Source organism: Phragmites australis, chromosome 8, assembly GCF_958298935.1.
Source record: "Phragmites australis chromosome 8, lpPhrAust1.1, whole genome shotgun sequence".
NCBI lineage: Eukaryota > Viridiplantae > Streptophyta > Magnoliopsida > Poales > Poaceae > Phragmites > Phragmites australis.
Window position 1 is genome coordinate 8,764,086 of NC_084928.1, and position 11,250 is coordinate 8,775,335.

The 11,250-nt window shown below is 43.8% G+C and overlaps 1 protein-coding gene across 1 annotated transcript; it reads left to right on the forward strand.

The window, feature by feature from the left end:
* Positions 1-7,633: 7,633 nt before the first annotated feature.
* On the forward strand, positions 7,634-9,060 carry LOC133927578 (uncharacterized protein At3g28850-like). Its single transcript, XM_062374038.1, has one exon. The coding sequence runs from the start codon at positions 7,634-7,636 to the stop codon at positions 8,792-8,794; it is 1,161 nt and encodes a 386-aa protein (XP_062230022.1). The 3' UTR covers positions 8,795-9,060.
* The last annotated feature ends 2,190 nt before the right edge of the window (positions 9,061-11,250 follow it).

The window sequence follows — 11,250 nt, forward strand, 5'->3', positions numbered from 1 at the left end:
AGTGCGCATGGAACGCGCCGGAGACACGCGGATGGCCCAGCACGAGGACGCCAGCGAGCGCACGTGGAACGGGCAGAAGACAGTGGCGGAAGGACCAACGCCCGATCGAAATCCGATGGCGGGGAAAATTCGAGCGGCGTGGATGGCCCGGCTGGCCGCCGACCCCGCGCGGTTTCATAGTATCTAATCTATCTATATATACTATATGCATATTATGTGTCTACCCATACTCTAGTTCATATTACGTCTAACCACTCAACGACCCATTGTTTTCTCCCCGCACGACATCCAACTCGCCATGGACGTGGGCGTGCGTAACTGTTACTTTTATTTCATCTACCGTAATCGTACTTTTTTTTATCTTTTCCTGTTTCATTCTTGCCCATTCCATTCTCGCTGACTCTATCGTCCTCACCATCGCCAGACTGATTTTTTTCACCGTCGCAAGCCGCCTTCCAACTCATCGCGCTATTGCCTCCTCGTCACTCTCTCTCTCCTATCGGATCTATTTCTCGCACACTGGGATTCGGTGGTGGGGATTCGCGCGGGTTCGTGGTATTTCATTGCGAGAGTTAGCGCCGGTGGTGACATCGTCTTCTCCACTCCCGGCACCACCGTTGTCTCCATGCATGGGTGCTTCTCATCGACGTCATCAATCGATGAAGGCACCCGCAACTCCTGATGTGTTCATTCGTTGCGATTTTGTTTGAGGACCTAGGTTTCTCTGGGTAGGTGTGTTTAGCGTCGGTATTCGATATTTTTGTGCCCGATTAATGATAGATTTTGTGGGTTTACAATGAAAAATTAGCGGTAGTTGCATTTTGACTTGTTAGGGTTAGGTATTACTAGCGAATTTGGGGACAAATTTGTATGTATGAGTAGACACAAAGTATTAGTTAGAAGGGAGATCTCAATGCAATTGTTTTGTAGGTCGTAATTACATATGAATTTTTTTAATTGAGTTAGTATTGCTAGCTGTTGTTGATACATGTGATTTGTTTGAGTCATGATGAATTGAAACTCTAGTTGCGATATGCTATGTGATGATTGGTATTTTAACATGTGATTTATTTTTTTCTCTTGCTTGTTCTGCGTGCATGTATTAATTTGACATATTATCTCGGTATAATCTAACTAGTTACTAGATTTATTGTTGTTACTTGTATGATGATTTTGATATGGTAACTGATATGAGACACATGTAATAATCGGTTTGTTGTTGTTACTAGTTACTAGATTTGTTATTGTTGTAGACATGATATCTGTGTAGTGACCATTGTTACTCTCTGATATTTTTTTATTACTATTATATATCATGACATGACAAATGATATGTCACTAATTGACATGTCATATGTATAGAAATTATGGTGTGAACTCTTGTTATTTCTAGGTGTAGTAATCCTTGGTTAATGTAATTGTAACTATGCAGTAGCCTAGTAGTAATTGTTATGTAGATCATCTTATAGTTACTGATACACTAACATTTTTGTGACCTTGTAATTACTGATACACGACCTCATAGTAGTAACTGATATACCGTGCTGGTAATAACTGCACTGCCTTGAATGTTGTAACTGCTCTGCCCTAAATATTTTCAAAATTCCGAATCCACCGAATTTGTCGACGTCCCGATGTGTACTTCATCTTCTCTTTATCTACAATGTAGATTCGTGAGGGACCTCGATCACTTGTAAACGTATCAACAATGCCGTAACCATAAAGCTCATGATTCTATGTGTTCAATATCTGATCCTTCATAAAGTAAGGGGAAACATATTATCGGGGTAGCATATTGTGCTCTCCACATGCAACTATGACGTGTGTACATGGCCTGTGTAGCAATTGTGACTTCTGACACGTACAGATGTGAAAAACCAAGTTGAGATGTATCTGGTTTATCTTTTGTGATGAGTGATTGACGTTGTGTGGCTTTTGTTGGTTAGCATATGCATGATTATATACTGCAATATTAATTTTGTTTAACCAAAGTTGAAAAGAATTGGAGTCTGTATCGTTGTCTTGGTGCATGAAGCTTACACTCACTGGATAGTCCAGTGTGAGGGTTTTTGACCTCATCGGATAGTCCAGTGTGTGGCAGATGTGAGCACCAGAGCTTTTTAGCGCAGAGGTAGAGAAAAATTTATTCACTAAAAGGTTCGATGTGGGTGAGAGGTGATCACCGGACTAATTTTTTAAAGAAGGATGAAAATGTGATGTCTAGTAAAATGGTCTCACCGGATGGTCCGGTGTGTGCAATGTTGAGCACCAGAGCTTTTTTAGCGCAGAGGAAAAGTTGAAGGTGCCGGATGATCCGGTGATGGGCATGTGAATATCGGAGAGTATCACTAAAGCTTTTCAGTTCTGAGGCAAATATTGAGGTGTTCACTGGATTGTTCGGTGTTGGGATTTTGTGATCACCGGACTAATTTTTTCAGAGAGGAATGCAAACCGGGTTCCAGTGGAGTTGTACTCACCATATGGTTCGGTGTTGCACTGGTGTGAACGTCAGACCATCCGGTGTTCATATTTTTGTTACGTATGACCTTTTTTAACTTGATTTCGTTTTAGACTAACATGTGATGATGTTATATGGTTCTAGAGATGCATGTTTGCTGGTCTTATGGTGTACAGGTGATGGATGCAACTTGACGGTCAATAGTGGGTGATCAAGGCTAAGTGAGGTGCTCAGTGCCAGACGATCAAGGAGGCCAGACAAAGTCAAAAATAATCCTAACAGTACACTTAGAGGTCAAACAAAAGAATTTTACTGCGACCACTGAAACGATCTTTACCAAGCGCTCATCTCTGGACTCGAGTTCACCCATGCGTAATCAGAGTATGCACTAGTAAAGTAATCCTAAATTAATTATTGCACTAATAATCTCTACTACATAAAACATCTCTTTCTTATACTCTCCTCCCATCTAAAAAAACCCTTAAAATCCAAATATTTTATCCACTTTTGATATCTACACTTCTCATCTAGCCTCCCTATCTCGTTACCGACTACAGATATAAGATTCATTTTACTAATAAAAAAATATAAGAAAAATTAGCAGACAATATTATCTTCTTTTGGATACCATCTAAAATCAAACTACGACATCGTTCCTGATGTATTTATTTGGCAGTGCTCCCATAACGCATCTACATTTTTATACCTTGAGTTTGTGCTTAATATTACCGTATTTAATGTTTATTTTTCTGCAATGCATGAACACTTAGATAGTGCTAGAGTAATATGTTAACTTAACACGGTTATACTTATTGTAGTAGACAAACGGATAGCTCTAGTAGTGTCAGATCAAAGACGAATGCCATTGTGCATTCTTGGACCTGAAACGGCTGGAGGGCTAGCCTCAAGTTCATGCTGCAATTGTATCGGCATCGATCGCTTTATTCACGCGCAACTTCAGTGCCACTTCATGGGGTCCCTTTATATATATTCCCGTTAGGCTCAGGCATCTTACCTGCTGGTAATTTCCGGATGTGTGTAACTGGATTCAGCTCAGCAGGGATGTTTAGGCTCAGGCATCTCACCTGCGATATTAATTTCAGACCTTTTTCTTTCGAAAGGAATATTAATTTCAGACCTCAATTTGAGTACTGCCTCTCTCAAACCTCAAGCTGCCGCGGTGTAGTGGACGGCTGTGGTGGCATTGGATATTTGAGAGAACTTAAAAAATTAGCATCCCCTCCTTGATTTCAAACAGACGCTCACTACATAGGTACGTAATTGTATGTTCAATTGCTAGTTAGAAATTTAAATTCATTGCGTAGATAGAAAACATAATTTTCATGGATTCTTTTTCTGATTGGGAACTCTCTTGGATTTTCTGGTGAGACAGTGCTGTACATATTTATTTGTAAGTTTTTCAAAAGCAACGTTGCCGTTTCCCAGCATTTTCCAGCTTCCACTCCAATGCTGTTTTTTTAGGAGAAGCTCCAATGCTGTTGGAAACCTGACCTGAGAAAGGTCAACTACCAAAACTTGTTGGATCAACTGAGCCTGGGCCATACTATCTGGCTAAAGAATGATTCGTTGCCTCACTAGCCAGCCCACACTACTTTCAGGCTGAAAATGACTTCAGTGGCAGGCACAGTCGTCCTTATCTCCTTAACCATCAACTAGCACAAACCAAAAAATGCGGCCCATTCTTCTCTCGAAAAAAACAATGAAAAGCAGTGACCTATTTCTAAATGGACTCTGAATCTGAATGACAATCGGCCCACTGCCACTTCTCAGAGAGTTTGGAACGGAACGGACAGAGGAATTTTTTATTTTTATATTTTGAAAATCAAAACAGTGCAAAAATATATGTCCGTTTGAAAAAAATTGTAATTGTAAAACTATGCTACTGTCATATGTTGGAAGAGCAGCATAGGGCGACATGTTTAAAAATCAAATAAATATTATATTCTATTACTCTCAAAATTCAAAACAATATCAAAATAGTCATGATTTTTTTTAAAAAAAATAGCGCAGAGGATGCTATAATTTTTTATTTTCGAAACACTATTGAAAATAAAAAAAATTATTTTCGAGATATAGAAATAAAATGGTCACGGACAGAGTTCATGACCATCCCCACACCTAACACCCCACCCAAAACCAAATCACCGTGATCCCGCCTCCGTTCGCGTACTTCAGTGGGAGCAGCGGCATCTTTGAAGTGCATCGCGTTTCGACGCTTCACCGCCGCAACGACCGCCCACCCACCCACCCACTGCAACCGTTGTCAGCATCAGACGTAAAATTCGGAGGATCCGACGCCGGAAAAGCGAGGAACGTGCGGACCAGCACCGGCCCGGCCGTCGCCGAGACGGACCGTGGAGGGCTGGAGAGCACGTCGTGCCAGCCACCACCAAAACCCAGTACCACTCTACGCCGCCCTGCTCCGCCAGTCTGCATCGTCCGTTTCCCATTCTCGTGTGTGACTTGCTGCTGTCAAAAAGGTCAATAACTAACGTCGCATTAAGCCGAGATCGATGCACGATTCCCGGACACGAGTGACCGGGTTCGGAGTAGGATTTAGAGACGGGACACACGTCACGTACCTAAAACGCTTTTTGGGCGCTTTAAGTTGCGGATTACAGGAAAGCCGTGTCATGCGCTTGTACTGCTACCTAGTCAAGCTCTGTACCCTCGATACAACTTAAGAAGTCGAACAAAAACATGCCGTGGAGCTTTCCGTTATGCACGTTCGATCCCATGATTAAAGAGAGGGTTAACCTACTGAAATGATCCACGGACGCAACGAGTGCTCCGTAAACCCGTCGTAAGCGTCTCCTTTTTGACGATGGCACACGTCAGTTGCTGCAACTGTCTTAAAGACTTCGAATGCGATATCACTAGGCTGACTCGTAACATATATTCCACACCAGTCGATATCGATTGAACTAGCCAGTGGTTCTCTACTGTCAGACACACATCATCGTGCAAACCTTGGTGGGCCCATCACACCTCTCTGTTCGTTCTGAACTTCGAGTAATAACAAATCGTCGAATTCAAAAACAAGAACTAATGGTGATTAAGTAGTGCGAGGCACTAATTAGCACGGCAACGCAAAGCAAACGGCGTTTCGAAAAGAAAGCAAAGCGAACCAAGAGGTGGACCAGCGACCGACAAGACGAGAAGCAGGTGAGACGCCACCACGTATTCTGTATGTTTTAATACCGGTTGGTACTTTTCCTCTCCGTCTCTCACTCAATGGAGCCCTGATCTCCGGTCCTAATGGTGAATTCACTTATTAGGGAAACGAAAATGGAAGTTTTTTTCCATAAAAATATAAATGGGGAGTAATCACTCCCCTAGCCGGGTATGGCGAGGCCGGGATGATAGCCCATCCTTATCTATCCACAAGCATGTTTATATCATATATAGATTAATATACATGTATTAAATATACTTAAGCCTCGTACATTCGTTATACAATCTATCCTAGAGCCTAATTAGCATAAAACCTTAATATTATTGTAGCAGAACAGAAACACCATCAAATAAATCTGTCTTAGAGCCTAGTATAAAACCCTAATGTTATTATAGCGGAAACAGAAACACCATCAAATACAATTCCCTCACGAGGATGAAAAATTATCCTCCAAACGAAAATGAGGATGGTTGCCTATTTCTGCAGGAATTTTCCTCCTGCTATCTCTGCTCTCACCCAGCGACGAAGTTAGTTAGAGCTAGGGTAAATCAAAACCACGTCTCATGGAGTCTTGTGGTTTAAGCGGACCGTAAACGCCTGCCTCATTGCTCCATCGCTGTCGATGCGTTCGAAGTAAAACAAGTCCAACAAAAGCTCTGAACGGGCGTCCGGCTCTGGACAAAAGTTGTCGAACAGCTTTTTTTATTAAAGGGTTCCAGTGACTTTGCTGGGTTTCAGTTGAATTTCGATGCCGGATGTTCGAGCGTACTGCCAAACAAGCGTCGTGTAACTTGTCAGGGTATCAGTTGTCACATCCAACGCGATTGCCGTGCTTTTAGTTACTGCTAGAATGACAGACTGCCTACGCTCATTCTGTGTACTGGCGTACTGCTCCCTGCCTGAATTCCTCACCAACGGAACGGAAACTTCTGATGTGCAGAGAGGTTAAGGTAACCGATAAAGCAAAAGGTCCTCAACAAAACCGGTGTACGATGGCTGCTCAAATACTAATTGCTAAACGGTTAGCGAGTTCAAATCAAAGAAGCACATGGCAGTTAACGTATACACATCACAGCGCGAATGTTCCCTCAACAAATATGCATACCTCGACGCCGTTCAATTCAATGGTGAGAGTCATCTGGCCAAGCTGACTCACGCATGTCGATTATTATTCTTCCTCTCAGAGAAGAAGTCGAGTCTCGTCCCAACAGAACATGTCAAATACTAAACCCGACCGGCTGATCAATCGCAAGATATCCAATGCAAGAACTGGTCGCCGTTGCTGCTGAAACATTTCTGCGTCTCAGGCTATCTGTCATCCGCCCCCGCTGCAACTGCTACCGAACCGGCCGTGACTGCCGGCCACTGCTGACACGGAAAGGTAATGAGCAGCGCCGTACAGTACCACACCGAGGAGATGGCGAATGCAACTCGGTATGGACTTGTGTATGCATGGTATATCTTGACCATGTATCTTACCTGATACTTATTTATTTAGCTATTTTCTTATTTATCTTATAATTTTATATTTATTTCTTTAATATAAATCTTAACATAAATTAACAATACTGATAAGCTATGTCTCCACGTATCTATTAGAATTTTCGTGTTCAATTATGATCCTTCGACGCATCCACCTGACCTGACCCAACGCGGGCGAGAATTCCACAGCCACGGCGCACGTACGTTTTCGTACCACACCCGACGTGCTTGCTCGCACGGGTGGCACGGCTCTCGCACCCGCGACCCTAAACACGACGCGGCCCTTGCCCCTTTCTTTATGCGTTTCCAGCCCGAGCTCCCACCGCGATTCTCGCCAGCGCCGTTGCCTCTCCACACTCCACTTCCCAGCCAAGTTTCCCAGCCGTTTGACTCCCGCGCGCCGAGAGGTTTTAGCCGTTTTCTCCTGCTCGGTGGTTCGTGGCCGTTCCTTCCCTTCCCTTCCCTTCCCTTCCCTTCCCGCGGCGCGCGGTGCGTGAATGGGCTGCAACGGGTCGAAGCACGCGCTGCATGGAGGAGGAGGTGTGGCGGCGCGGGCGCCAGGGTCGCGGAGGTACTCGGGCCTGGTGGGGCGGCACTCTGTCGCGCTGAGGTCGTCCACGCTAGGCACGCTCAGCCTCGACCGTGCGGCGGCGGCAGCCGCGGCCGCGGGCGTTTCTTTCGCCGCGGGCGGGGACGAGGGGATGATGAAGGCCGGCAACGACGGCGGCGGGTGGTGCCCGGCCACGCCGCCGGTGGTACTGCCGCCGAAGAGGCAGAGGCGTGTGGCGCCGCGGACGCCGAACAAGACGCCGATGCGTGAGCCCGAGGAGATCAACGTCTGGGAGCTCATGGAAGGGCTCGAGAGCGACGACGAGAGCGATCCTGAGAAGGAGCAGGAGGAAGAGGGCCACCACGTGGAGCGGAAGGTGCACTCGGCGCCCGGATCGCCGGTGTTCGATCCGGACATCGTTGACGCGTTCCGCAAGGCGCTCGATGAGCTGTCACCTAAGTCACCTTCTTGTGACGTCGTTGCACGCAACGGAGCCGATGCCAAGAAGGTTGAAATCCAAATGTTCCCGGGCATCGTGCGGGAACGGGTCAGCGTGCTCCAAGAAAATATCGATGCCAAGCTAGCGAAGATGGCAACACCGCGGCCGCCGCCGCCACCACCGCCGCCGGAGAGCACGCGGCGGATCGTGGTGTACCTCACCAGCCTCCGCGGCATCCGTCGGACGTACGAGGACTGCTGGTCCACGAGCGCCATCCTGCGTAGCTACGGCGTGCGCGTCGACGAGCGCGACCTGTCGATGCACGCCGGGTACAAGGACGAGCTCCGCGCCGTGCTGGGCGGCACCGTCCACGGCGGGCTCCCGCAGGTTTTCGCGAACGGCCGGCACCTGGGCGGCGCCGGGGAGGTCCGCCGCATGCACGAGACCGGGGAACTGGCAAGCGCCCTCGAGGCTTGCGAGATGGCACCGGGCGGCGCCGGCGCCGCGCTGGAGGCGTGCGTCGGCTGTGGCGGCTTACGGTTCATGCCATGCGACGTCTGCTCGGGAAGCTGCAAGGTGTTCGTCGTGGAGGGCGAGGAGGGTGCCGGCGCGTTCAGGAGGTGCCCCGAGTGCAACGAGAACGGGCTAGTGAGGTGTCCCGTTTGCTAGCGGAGTTGTGAAACATTCGAATTTGTACGAAATTTTTGTGTGCCGGCCCTTTCCTCGAGGTGTTCCAGAATTTTTTTTCTCATTGACCACTTGTACAGATGAAGAGAAAACGCAAATCTGCAGCTCTCTTTGGATTGCAGTGACACATTCCTCGTTTAGGCCAGAAGCAGAAGGAATCGATTATTTCAGCGTGAAGCAGAATAGAAATTCTGATCACCAGCTAGTAAACTACTCACATTACTGCACGGAGATCGGCCATTTTGTGCCAGTGTCAGTGTGAAACCCATCAGTCCTACGACTTGCTGATCAAGTTCTCAATGGGCGGTACCATCACGCATGAGCACATGACTGCAAGTCAACACCACCTGACACTGGCAATCTGAGAAATGGCAAGGCCTGTCGCCATGGATATGCTAGTCTAGATGTCAAACAACAGGCCAAAATTTTCTACGAGTTGTGCCTACGTTCTGTATCTGTACACGAGGCCGTTCGTATAGGGAAATAAATGACCTGGTCAGGGCCGCCCTGGGGGCGAGCGGGGTGGCCGCTCCGGGTCCCTAAAATCAGGGGTTCATATGTATATATATATATATTGTGTATGTGTTTTGTCCGATCTAAGAGTAAACTGAGAAGTATGTCTTTATTTTATCCTCTTATATAGTTATATGTTTCGTCTGTATCTTATTTTTTCTGTTTATATTATTATGTACTAAGGTATATTATTTTTTTCATATGATACATACACCTGTTATTTATTTAATATAAAAATAATACTATTACTTTAAATAACTGTGCTATATAAATATTTTAAAATATATATTTAATAAAAATTTATTTTTAATCTCGTTTTGGATCACCAAATATCAGGATCGGTCCTGGACGTGGGTCTGCTAACAGAGACAACGGTTGGCCGGTTGCCGCTGGCGATTGCAAAATCAGATCTTGTGCTGTCCTGTGTACCGACCGTGTCATACGGTCCATGACCGCATCGTGGCGAAATGAATTGCGATGCACCGCGAGTCCGTAAGGTGATCGATCATATACCCTTTACTTTCTTTTATCCGACAGAAATAAGAAAGCGGAGTAAGCTACACAATAACACCTGCAGGCAAGTTCGTAACAATAATAATAATAATAACACTTTCAGGCAGCGCAATGCAGAAGATACATTATACATGACCCAAGGTAGGATGGGTATTCTTTTATTAGGAGATGGGTATGAAAAAATTTGATCCTTAATAACTTAAATGAGGATAGGAATGAGAGGATTTTTTCTGTCTCCGCTCTCCGCTATATTTCGATATCACACATATACATATTTTTAATATATAAATGTACAAATATTACATTATATAGAAAAATAATAAATTGCTTTTATTTTTTATCTAACCTATAATATTTAATCTATCTTATATTAATTACCCTCGTATGCATTAATAAATTACTAATTTATATTACGGACACATTATTAAAATATAGATATAATCATAGTTGATTTAATTTTATATCTCCATTAGATATACGATACCTGTAAAATTCATGCAGGGATGGAGATTAGGATGGGAGAAAACTTCCCCTAGTAGTTAAATAGGGACGAGGATGGGAAAGCATTCCCCGGTGAGAATTGACTCTGTTGCTATCCCTAGTCTAAGATCGATCTATGCAGATGCATGTCCTCTTAAAAAATTTATTTTTATTTTTAATATTTACAAAAGTACATGTTCAATTCAAAATATTGAACATCTATACTACCATCGTCCGTTGGAGGGACGATAATTTAAATAAAATAAAGATATTATCTTTCCAACGAGCAACAACTTAAAAAAATAAGAAATATTGTGTTTATTGCTTTCAAAATTTAAAACACTCTCAAAATAGTCATGAAAAATACTAAACAAATTATGTTGTAGAGGATGCTATAACCTATCTCTCTGAAAAATTCAACTCAAAAAGTTACTTTTACAATGAGAAACAAAAAAGATAAATTTCATTACACATAGTCGGTGTGTACAATGAAATTTATCTTTATTTTCTCAATGTATAATTCATATTTTTGTCTGAATTTTTTCTAAGAACTAAATCATAGTATCCTCTATAATAGACATTTTTTTAGAATTTTTTCATGACTATTATCCTCTATAATGTTTTAAATATTAAGAGCAATAAAACACAATGTTTTTATTCTTTCAACGAACAATACCTTGTTGTAGCCCTACCAATAGACGACAGTAGCCTCAATATGCAATATAAACGGGTATGTACTTTTACAAATATCAAAAAGTAAAAAAAAGGATGAATATTTGCAAAAATAAAGGATATTTTAAAATGTCCTTTATTTTTTTTATTTTTAATATTTACGAAATTACATGTCCATTTCAAAATATTAAACATGTAGACTGCCATCACCCGTTGGGATGTCGCCCTTCCAACGGGTGACACCTTTTAAAAAAATAAAG

Excerpts from the sequence above, each read along its gene's own strand:
- LOC133927578 (XM_062374038.1), top strand. The coding sequence starts at position 7,634 with ATGGGCTGCAACGGGTCGAAGCACGCGCTGCATGGAGGAGGAGGTGTG.